Here is a 12,500-nt window from a genome sequence, read left to right on the forward strand (position 1 = left end):
TCATATCAAATGGAGGTTGGCGGAATGTCGGTGAAGCATCGTGCAATTCAAGTTAAAGATCAAGTTCAAACTTCATCTGCATGTGTACCAAGTTGAGCTACAATGAAGATCAAGATCAAACTTGGGTAATCTAGTTTAGATTTTATATTATGTGTATTAAGTACCTTAAGCTCAATATCATATACACACACGTATTTGGTTTCTATGTATATATATAGTTATATATATACATGCATGTTTTTTGAGTTTTTATGTTTTGGACACACTTGCAAAATAATGAGATTTCACAATTGGAAAGTGCAAATTAGAAAATTCTTTTTGTAACATGTTTAAAATATCATTTGCAAACATTTCTCAAAGTTTCATCAAGTTTGGAATTGATTTGTTATGTTTAAAGGAATTTACAAATTCACATTTTCGTTCGTGCACATGTTCGTGCAAGTTTTACAAAACTGATGAGTTTTCACAAATGGGAAGTGATATTTGAAAAATTCTTTCTCTGACATGTTTATCTACATGTTTAGAAACTTTCCTCAAAATTTTACTATTTTTGAAGTTGATTTACTGTGCCTATTTGATTTTACAAAATCGTGTATCACAGCAGATTTTCAGAAACTGTATGTTTGTGTTCAAACATTTATTTCCCTCAACTGGGAAATGATTTTTCAGAAATTCTTTTTCTGACATGTTATTCTACATGTCTAGAACATTCTCACAAAATTACATAATTTTTTGAGTTCATTTACTATTTTAAATATATTTTACAAGACAGATGCGCACTGCTACAGTACCGCCGGACGACCGCAATTTTCTCCGGTCGACCGACGGACTCTCTGGACGTCTCCTGCGATTCTGACCTTGTTTCCGGTCGACCGCGATTTTCATCGGTCAACCGCTGGAGTCCCAACGGCTCTTTTTAGAGCCGTTGCAAGTGGTTTTTTTTTTGTCTTTTTGTAAGGGGTTTTGGTCTGAGGTTTTGGAGGCTATAAAAACCCTCTTTGATCTCAGTTTTCGCTCTCTCTAAGAAGTTTTTAACAAGGGTTTTAAAAAGAAGTTTAAGCTTTTTTAAGGGTTTGGTTTAAAGTAGTTTTAGCTTTCACAAGTGGAGGGGATTATCTTATTGTTTGGGCCTCAAATCTCCATCTCTCCATCTTGATCTTGAGAAGTTTTCTAAACTCAAACTCTAGCTTTATATTTATATACTTGCTTGATTATCATTGTTCTTAAGCTAGATTTTATATTTGAGTTTAGTTTGATTTTGATTTATATCTCTTTGTTCACACACAACCTATTGAGCTTATTGTATTTACATTCATAGTATAATTTAGGGTTGTGGGTTTGTGACATTGAGAGTGAGCTTAATTGAGTTCTCATCTTGTTAGAGAGAACAATCATTTGTTATATTGTGCTTATTGTGAGAATCACTTTGTAATACACTTGTACACCGAGTGAGGAGTGTGTGGTGAGAGTCGGGGATCGTCCCAAGAGGAGTGGCGTCGGTTGACGTGCCTAGGGAGAGGTTGTAACCGAGCACTTGAGGGAAACACGGCTAGGTCCAACACTTAGTGGGTGTAGAGTGTGATTACAAGAGTGTGAGTTGTAGAGTTTTCGGTTAGCTAGAAAACCGAGTGTGTAGAAGAAGTTCTGGCTTCCAAACCGGATTGTGTTAGTGGATTTCTCCCCGGGAGTGGGGAACGGAGACGTAAGACGGAAGGTCCGAACTCCGTGATCATATTGCTTGTTTGAGTGTGCTATGGCGTTCATTTATATTTATGTTCATATCTTATATCGCCATTGTCCATAGCTCATTATTTATATGATCCACTATCTTGTTTATGTTTTTATCACCCTTAGTTACATATCCTTGCATATATCATATTGTATATCTCTTGTTAGGGATATATCACATTGTGTTAGTTTTATATCCTTGCATATACATTGCCTATATCTCTTGTTAGGATATATCTTGTTGTTCACATTGCTTATCCTAGCTCACATATCTTGTTGTATTTCATATTGCTAGGATAACTTGTTAATTAATTTTAATTGGCATTTAATCGGATTAGATTAGCATAAGACCCTAATCACCCCCCTCTAGGGTCTAACAATTGGTATCAGAGCTTGGTGCTCTTTGATTTAAGGTCTAATCGCCTTGAGTTAAAGATCCAAGTTAGCTTATTGTGCTAATCTAATTTTGAGCTTTTATTTGTATCTTGCTTGCCTTTTATATTATGGATATGCATGGTTTAGGTTATGCCATTAATATTGCTCCTAGGTTAGATAATTTCCCTTATGCCCAATGGTGTGTTAGATTTAAACTATTTGTTAGATCTAAACATTTTGATTTATGGGAAATTATAGATGATGCTTATATTGTGCCCATTTTGGAGAAATCCAAGTGGAATAAAAATGATCATCGTATGTTTACTATGAACAACATTTTGTTAGAATATTTGCTAAATGCTTTTAACTCATCCATGTCTAACAAGTTTGTTCATGTTGATAGTGCTTACACCTTATGGAAATTAATTGAAGCACATCAAGGGGACTTGGAGGCGATCCGACAAGCTTTGGAGGATCCCGCTTCAAGTTCATGTGGAGCATCATGCACACGGCCACTAGGCGATAGCCCTAGTGAGGCTTGCGAACCCGATAATGATTTATCTAGTATTGAACTTGCTTGTGCTAGTGAAAAATTATTGCATACCTTTAACAAATTGTAAAATGATTTTAATGATTTAAAAAGCAAGCATGATGTTTTAAAATCCGATCATGAGAAGCTAGTGTCCAAATTTGATGTCATTGAAAATGAAAATACTATGCTTAAAGAAAACAATGACTTATTAAATTTGGAAAATGAAAAATATCATGCTTAGATTCAACTTTAAAAACATGCATTGATAACCATAAGAAACTTATGGACATGTGTGCTAAGTCTCATGCTAAAACATCTAAACATCCTATACATCATGCACACATGTATAGCAAAGTCTACAAATGCACAAATTGCGGTCGTAAAGGCCATCTTGCTAGATTTTGTTATGATGCACAAAAACATAAGAATATTAATCCTTCTTGTGCATCTCATCAAGTTTCTTCATCACATGTACACACACATGCACCTATTTCTCATCATAAGCATGCTCATGTGTATCAATGTGATTTTTGTGGTCGATTTGGTCATTTGGCCAAATTTTGTTTTAATTTAAAGAGAGTTTCACATTTGAAAAATAATTTTAAAAGACCATCCATGTTTGCAAATGTTTCTAAAGTTTCCCATGCACAACCGTTTGGTCAACATAAGCAAATGCTTTCTTTCCATTGTACTTATTACAATCGGAAGGGTCATTTGAGTGATTTTTGTTATGACCGTGTTCGTGCACCACATGCGCCTAAGAGGGTTCATAACCCTAAGGTTTTGAGCTTTATTGATAGGGGTCATGTCCCTAAACAATCCGGCACCAAGAATGCTTGGGTGCCAAAATAATTTTTAAACCAAGAATTTTTGTGTTTTCATTCTTTTCTCTTTCTTGGTTTTGAAAAATGTATTTTAAACTTTTATGAAAACAATTCCTTTTATTGGTTAAATTCTTTTGTTTTCATGATTATTGGTTTTGCTTTGGTGAGAGGTTTGCACTTATATAACCCTCCGGCTTTATTGGGTGTTTATTCTCAAATCATGTTTACCGGATGCTAGAATGATTATATGGGTTGAAACAAGCTCAAGAGCTTGATATATTGTTGCCTCTTTTAAAATTCTTTTGTTAGAGATTTTGTTTTGATCGGTTGCTTTGAATTCATTATACTTCACTTATATGATGATATGTATGTGTTTGTGCTTATGGACCATCTATTCGTGGTTTATAATGTATTCCATATATGGTTTGATCAAACCTCACAAAGAAAATTCTCTTGATTGATCAAACATCGTTTTTTGATTTACACATTGATTTATAATTTCATTTGATTGAGTTGTTTTCATTTGAAAACTTTTTGCATGATTTTCATGTTATTCTCTCAATTGTTTTTATAATTTTATTTTTACATGGTTTTTATTTTTTTGTGTTAATGAGACACTATTTTTTCATATTGACATTTTATGTGTTCTCATTGTCTTTTTGTATGTGAGTGGTGTTTAGCATATTTCTCATCTATGCTTGCTCACATATGTTTGCCATGGTCTTCATTGCATATATTCTATATGGCTTTTTGATAGGGGGAGCAATCCCTATATATATTCTTTTTATACTCACATATGCTTATTGATAGGGGGAGCTTTCGCTCTCTTATTCTTTTTGTCCCCTTTTTGATGTTGTCAAAGGGGGAGAAATATTATGAGTATATGTATATTCTTTCTTGTTTATATGCATGTGAATTATAATTTATATATTCATTTCTTTTCATACATATATCCTTTTTGTAAATTGTTTGCCATCATCAAAAAGGGAGGGATTGTTGGCCTTCTTGTTTTGATGATGTTTAACAAACAATTTACTACTAATGTTGTTTGTCTAGTGTTTGTGCATTCCTATGTTTTGTAGACAAACAACGTAGTTGGAGGATGGATGGAATTGCGCCTTAACGATCATATCAAATGGAGGTTGGCGGAATGTCGGGTTGAAGCCTTGCATTTCAAGTTGAAGATCTAAGTTCAAGCTTCATCCGCAAGATCTAGTTTAGATTTTAAATTATGTGTATTAAGTACCTTAAGCTCAATATCATATACACACACGTATTTGGTTTCTATGTATATATATAGTTATATATATACATGCATGTTTTTTGAGTTTTCATGTTTTGGACACACTTGCAAAATAATGAGATTTCACAATTGGAAAGTGCAAATTAGAAAATTCTTTTTGTAACATGTTTAAAATATCATTTGCAAACATTTCTCAAAGTTTCATCAAGTTTGGAATTGATTTGTTATGTTTAAAGGAATTTACAAATTCACATTTTCGTTCGTGCACATGTTCGTGCATGTTTTACAAAACTGATGAGTTTTCACAAATGAGAAGTGATATTTGAAAAATTATTTCTCTGACATACATGTTTAGAAACTTTCCTCAAAACTTTACTATTTTTGAAGTTTATTTACTGTGCCTACTTGATTTTACAAAATCGTGTATCACAGCAGATTTTTAGAAACTGTATTTTTGTGTTAAAACATTTATTTCTCTCAACGGGGAAATGGTTTTTCAGAAATTCGTTTTCTGACATGTTATTATACATGTCTAGAACATTCTCACAAAATTTCATAATTTTTGGAGTTCATTTACTATTTTAAATTTATTTTATAAGACAGATGCGCACTGCTACAGTACCGCCGGTCGACCGAAATTTTCGCCGGTCGACCGACGGACTCTCTGGACGTCTCCTGCGATTCTGACCTTGTTTCCGGTCGACCGCGATTTTCATCGGTCGACCGCTGGAGTCCCAACGGATCTTTTTAGAGCTGTTGCAAGTGGTTTTTTTTTGTCTTTTTGTAAGGGGTTTTGGTCTGATGTTTTGGAGGCTATAAAAACCCTCTTTGATCTCAGTTTTCACTCTCTCTAAGAAGTTTTTAACAAGGGTTTTAAAAAGGAGTTTAAGCTTGTTTAAGTGTTTGGTTTAAAGCAGTTTTAGCTTTCACAAGTGGAGGAGATTATCTTATTGTTTGGGCCTCAAATCTCCATCTCTCCATCTTGATCTTGAGAAGTTTTCTAAACTCAAACTCTAGCTTTATATTTATATACTTGCTTGATTATCATTGTTCTTAAGCTAGATTTTATATTTGAGTTTAGTTTGATTTTGATTTATATCTCTTTGTTCACACACAACCTATTGAGCTTATTGTATTTACATTCATAGTATAATTTAGGGTTGTGGGTTTGTGACATTGAGAGTGAGCTTAATTGAGTTCTCATCTTGTTAGAGAGAACAATCATTTGTTATATTGTGCTTATTGTGAGAATCACTTTGTAATACACTTGTACACCGAGTGAGGAGTGTGTGGTGAGAGTCGGGGATCGTCCCAAGAGGAGTGGCGTCGGTTGACGTGCCTAGGGAGAGGTTGTAACCGAGCACTTGAGGGAGACACGGCTAGGTCCAACACTTAGTGGGTGTAGAGTGTGATTGCAAGAGTGTGAGTTGTAGAGTTTTCGGTTAGCTAGAAAACCGAGTGTGTAGAAGAAGCTTGCATATATCATATTGTATATCTCTTGTTAGGATATATCTTGTTGTTCACATTGCTTATCCTAGCTCTCATATCTTGTTGTATTTCATATTGCTAGGATAACTTGTTAATTAATTTTAATTGGCATTTAATCGTATTAGATTAGCATAAGACCCTAATCACCCCACCTCTAGGGTCTAACACCAATACCACTAATAGGATATTCATGATCATTACTCATGAGCACGATATCCCCTCTTTCTAACTCCTCAAAACTGGAGAACCAATCCCTTCTAGGGTAAATATGGTATGAAGCACTCGAATCCAATATCCACTCCGTAGAGTCGGCAATACAAACTGACGGTAGTGCGGGGTACGAGTAGCCTAAAGAATCCGAGTCTGAATTATCACCACTAGCGTTGACAACATTCACCTCTGAAACTTGTATAGCTTTCCTCTTATTCTTCCCGGCTCGATCTTTTAACTTTGGACATTCAGACTTCCAACGTCCATCTTCTTACAAAAGGCATATTGATTCCTACCAACTGAAGGATGTGCTCCTCTAGACTACGACCTCCTACTTTGGTTTGTACTCTTTCCTCTTACGACCAATGCCCCCGCTACTGTATCAATTGAAGTCTCCTTATCTTTCTTCCTAAGCTGATAATTCACAAGAGTAGCGGTGACTTCACTATACGAAAGAGATGTCTTTCCATTAATTAGGGTAAGAACATAGGTATCATATTCCTCGTCTGGTAAGGAGCTCAACAACAACAATGTCTTGTGCTCATCCTCGATCATAAAATCCACATTCGTCAAATCCGTAAGAAGCTTCGTGTAGTTGTTCATGTGATCACTAATCGAGATTTCCTTCTTCAACTAGAAGCGGTAAAGCCTCCTCTTCAAATGTAAGCAATTCTCCACACTCTTTGTCAAATACTTTCTCTCAAGAATCTTCTAAATCTTCTTTGCTGAAGTCTCATTGATCACATCATACTTTAGATCTTGAGTTAAACAAGACCTAATCACATCGCACGTCGTTCTATTTATCTTCTTCCAAACCTTTTCTTCAATGTCGTCCGGTTTCCAACCAACTCCAAAGTATCTTCCAAATTTTACGCGTGCAGCGTATCCAAACTTCACATCTCCATTTTCTAAAGTTGTTCGTGCCATTAAAATTTTATCATATCTATCTTCATAGAGTGGATATTCAAACTTTGAACGGTCTTCACGCCAGAAGAACCACCCTCAACACCTCCTTTCTCAGTCATCTTCCTCAAAACACCAACAAACCAATATGGAACAAACTGAAAGATAGATCCAAACTGTAAGAAAGGTAGATTTTTACCTCCAACTGAAATCCTAATAAGAGCCTCCAAAAGATGTCACCCCCCACACGACAGAAGACAAGATCCATAATAATAAAAATCCCACTTTTGCCTCCAACTAAAGCTCTAGACGAGCTTCCAAAGCGGTCTACTCCTCCACCTAATCCCAAGCGTAGTCTGGTGCTCTGATACCACTTGTTGGGTCCAAGAAAATCCACGCAAACGCCGGGAGAAAGACACACAAGATTAAAATAATATCACAAACACAAACAAATGAATTTTACGTGGTTCGACGAGTTGCCTACGTCCACAGGGCAAGAAGGGGATAGATTTTCACTAATAGAGAAGAGAGTACAAATAAAGATTACAAAATCTCTCAAACAAATCTCTCTAATCTCCCAAACAAAACCCTAAACCAATAGCTCAGAAAAACTCACTTTTCTATGCTCAAAACAACCCTTTCTACTGCTCCACAGAAACCCTAAAACATGTTCATATTTATACCAAACACTAATCCCAAATAGAACAGAAAAACCAAATTTGGGCCTAACCCGGCTGGCGGTCAACTGTAGAAATCGTCGCGGTCGATCGACCAGAGAGATAGAAAAACCCAATATCGATTATAGGGTTTGGAGGTCGACCGCCAAAATCATCGCGGTCGACCGTCACTAAGTCCAGAAAACTCCCTGAGGCTGTGCACATTTCCGGTCGACCGCCCCAAAGCTCACGGTTGACCGGCAAGTACTCGAAGCTCTGCCTGCTCCAAAAATCCTGTTCTTCTTCAATGTTATCGCCGTTTCTACAGATTAAGTGTAATTATATCATTGTTTCTTTATGAAACATCATCCTTGACCTTGCTCGTATTAACAAGAATTCAACACATGATTATTTGTTATTTACTGTTTGTAATTAACATTTCATGAAGCATTACTACATATCTGAGTTCTATTTGAAGTTATTAATTAAAATAAGTTAACTTCTAAAAGTATGATATAATTTCAAAAGATATTGTACCGTGAAGTCCATTTTATTAAAGATTTGTAAATCGGCTAAATTATAACATTGGTGTTTTAAGTAAGTCCTATTATCAATAAAGTATTTTCAAAACCCCGGACATCATTAAGGTATTTTATTTTGATATCTTTTACCAATAAGATGCTTCACCTCACTAGAGGTGAGAATTCCTACTTGAACTGGGTTTTTTTTTTTGGGAAAATTTCTTCCGCTCATGACATCTCAAAGTGATTGAATATACACCCTTCTTTTCCTTCGGCCTCCTCCAATTTTTTTTTTAACTTCATTTACCAAGTAAGATCATCTTTCACCCTCCTTTCTTTCTCATCAACAGAGCCCTCTCATTTTCCTTCAATCTTCTCCAACTTAAAGCCAAACCCTAACTCAAAATTAACAACCTTCATTCAAATTAATATCCAACCCTTCAAGAAAATTGTTTCTCTGTCATCGTAACTCTCTCCTGAAATTACACTCCCCCCCCCCCCTCCCCCCCCCCCACCCCACATTACATCACACACACAAAAAAAAAAATTAATTCTATTGCTATTAAACCCACCTTTAAGTTCTACGAGTGTCGAAGCTACTAGAAAAACCTCAAGATGATCATTCCCTTGTTTTGATTTGGGTTTGAATGTGAATTGAGGATGCTTTCTCTAAAATCGGTCGTGTGACACTTAAGGTTCAGTGGTTCAGGTCGTAGAGGATACATTCCAACGAGAGGAAGTCCCTCCTGATTGGAAAGACGATGATACGACCAAGAGCTATGTTTTTTTTGTTAAAGAATGTGAAAACGGCGAAGGAACTGAGAAAAACATGATGAATAAGCAAAACAGATTCCACCACACCCTGGTGTGATATCTGCCACACCGGTGGTAGAATCTCCCTGTTTGTCATGGGTGTGGTGTCTGCCATACCCTGGTGTGGCAGAATCTGTCCTGTTTACCATGGGTGTGGTGTGTGCCACACCAGGGTGTGGCAGTCTCGTTTTTAGAATCATAATCTATTTGGGATTGTGTTTTGTTATAAATAGAACCATGTTTTTTAGGGTTTCAAAAGGAGAGAATTAGCATTGTTTTGAGCACTTTGAGAGGGAGATATTGTGAGGGAGTTGAGAGCTTTGGTTAGGGTTTTATTTGAGTGATTTTGTGAGTTGTAACACGTTGTATTTCTCCTCCATATAGTGAAATCTCCCCATCCTCTCCCCGTGGACGTAGGCAATTGCCGAACCACGTAAATTCCTGTGTTTGTGTGTGATTTTGATCGTTATTTTGTGAATTGCACTCGTGTTTGGTTTTTGTTTTCTTCTCTCATCGATCACCGACTCGTTTGGTTGTCGAGCACGCTTCCACACGCGCGCAACAATTGGTATCAGAGCACAACAAGGAACGCATCAGATAAGGTAGAATGATTGACGATCTGATGTGATTTTTTATAAGGGCATAGTGACTTTACTGTTAAACTGACTCTAATTAATATCAGTACTACTATGCTATAAATCTATCTCTATTGCTGTAAAATCAACATAAATGAAATTGCTGTGAATAGAGCTCAAAGAAAGTAAAGATTAAACTACTATTATCTGACAGGGTTAACCTTTGGAGCTTGATTGATTGAAAAGCAGTAAATTGCATGAAAATTATGTGAAGGTAAACTGAATTAAAGTAAAGAAATTAACTTACTGGTCTAAATTACAACTTAAAGAAGCGAAACGCAAGGAACAAAACAGCAGCAAAAAGTAAAGGCAACAAGCTAAATACAGTAATATAATGTTTTGATTTTGGTTGTGGGAGCTCGTTCTAATTGAATGTCATCCAATAAGTAATTGTCTCTGATCCCTTGATGACCACTTAGCTTATTTTTCGAAACACAACTGCTCACTAGTATGTTAGCCTTATTTCAGGAACTTCCTTTTACCCACGATCTCTTGTGAGCGGCGGTCTTGAATGGGGTTTACTTCGGATCTTAGCCAGTAGTCAAAATTTTCCTATTCTTACTAGTTTTTATTTTACTTTTGGTCCGCAGCTGTACATAATTTAATAAAATAGGGTGTAAAAGGGATAGATTGAAGGATAAAAAGGAGACTTCATTGACAAGAAAGAATGAGTGTCGTATATATATTGGGTAATGGGGGAAGAAATTTGAATTGGGGGAGGTTGAAGGAGGAGGAGGGTGTAGATTCAATTGCTTTGAGAGGTTAAGGGGTGAAAAACATTTTCCTAACAAATTATTATAGTACGCATATGAATTCTTTCCGAACAAGAAAAAGGATCTCATTAAAAAGGGCTGAAATAAAATACTTAAAGATGCCGTAGTATTTAAAAGTACCTTATAAGTAAGAGTGGTCAAGTAAAAATACCAATTTGGTAACCTAGCCTTTATATTTATAAATCAGTTGGTCCATGAAGTTAAGTCAATTACGAAAACATCCACTCACTTACCGTATACTATAAATAATGACTTGTTATTGATCCTTAACCTTCTTCGGTACTTCACCTCGGAGGCTAGATACTTAGCCAGTAATTACTTCATACAAATGACTTAATCATGAAGGCCTTTTAAATAAAACGTGGGGACTTTGTCTAACCATTTCACTTCAAAATTAAAAATTAAAATAGCTATAAACCGTGTGGGCCAATGAAATTAACCCCAAAATTCCTCTATTTCAGGCCCCACTCGCACACTCAATAATTACTTACGCCGCTAACCAACTCATCAGACTTATTCAGCGTAACCGCGTACCGCAGAGTCCTTGCCTACATAAACGCCACCCCTCTCCTCTCCCTAACTCCAATCATACACACTTAATTTTCTTTGATTAATTACTCTCGATTGAATCACATCAAAATGGCGAACAAGAAATCTCCGGTGGCTGGTCGAGCCTGGCGCCTGCTGCGTCTAGCGCTTCTCTGGGCTCGAAAGGGCGGAGCATTCAGACGCGAGCTGATGCTCGACCTGCGCACTGTCTTCAGGAGCATCCGCGCGCACAATGCACGTGCAGAGCGCATTGGCTACTGCGAGCGGGAGTTCTCGTTCGACGAGACTCCACTCTTCACCTTCAAAATGCACAGGCCCGCATCAAAGCGACTGTCCAAGATCCCCTGCATTACCCCGGCAGTCGACGATTTGGAGAATGATGATGATTGGGTTTACTACAAGAAATATTTCGCTGAGAAGGAAGCAAAAGAAGAAGAATATTTGAGCGTTGAGGAGTCTGAAGAGACGGGGGAATTGGAGGAAGACGAGGAGGGGATCGATTCGAAGGCGGAGGAGTTTATAGCGAGATTTTACGGGGAGATGAAATTTGAGAGGCAGGTATCGCTGTTGGAGTACGATCAGATGCTTTATAGAGGAATAAATTGATGATTGAAGCTGTAATATTGGAAGGAGTTTTGATCCTTTTGCTCGTTTTGTTTTGTTCTGCGGCATTATTGTGAATACTAAGGGTTACTTGGGAGAGATTTTAAGGTTTAACTAAGAGTATGTATTGGGATTATGAGTTGCATGCATGTATGGGCTCCTCTTTGAGGAGTAGTAGGTTATATTTCTTGTACGCATAAAACGATATTGTTTTTTTAAAATGTTTTCGTTGTATTGATCACAAAAGCATGTAGTACAGTTTTGTTATGAAAGAATTATGCTTAGTCCTAGTCTAGAAGAGGGGGAATAAAAAGAAAATTCACTTTAGCTATATTGAAAGGTATTTACTTCCATTTGAACACAGCCTCAATTTTATTCACTATTAACCGAAGATCCCTGCTTGTTTCAAGTTGATACAAATTTCTCACATGAATAGTATATGATGCAGGGATCATCCCAAAAGGGGAAAAAAAGGTTGAGGGTTGTGCAGATAACTCTCCCCTTGAACTATTTTAATTTCAAAAAACACACATGACTGGTTTGATGCCAGCCAAACTCTAATGATACACAACCAACTTCTACGACCCAACGTGCTTTCACATCGTGGAGACTTTCGGGGCCATCTTATTATATGTCCACGGTGTAAG

At 36.7% G+C, this 12,500-nt stretch overlaps 1 protein-coding gene across 1 annotated transcript; it reads left to right on the forward strand.

The window, feature by feature from the left end:
- On the forward strand, positions 11,299-11,967 carry LOC109849849. The gene has a single exon (XM_020419735.1). It carries the CDS (start codon positions 11,341-11,343, stop codon positions 11,854-11,856), a length of 516 nt encoding a protein of 171 aa, XP_020275324.1. The 5' UTR covers positions 11,299-11,340; the 3' UTR covers positions 11,857-11,967.

The sequence above is a fragment of the Asparagus officinalis genome, chromosome 7 (assembly GCF_001876935.1).
Source record: "Asparagus officinalis chromosome 7, Aspof.V1, whole genome shotgun sequence".
In the NCBI taxonomy this organism is placed as follows: Eukaryota; Viridiplantae; Streptophyta; class Magnoliopsida; order Asparagales; family Asparagaceae; genus Asparagus; species Asparagus officinalis.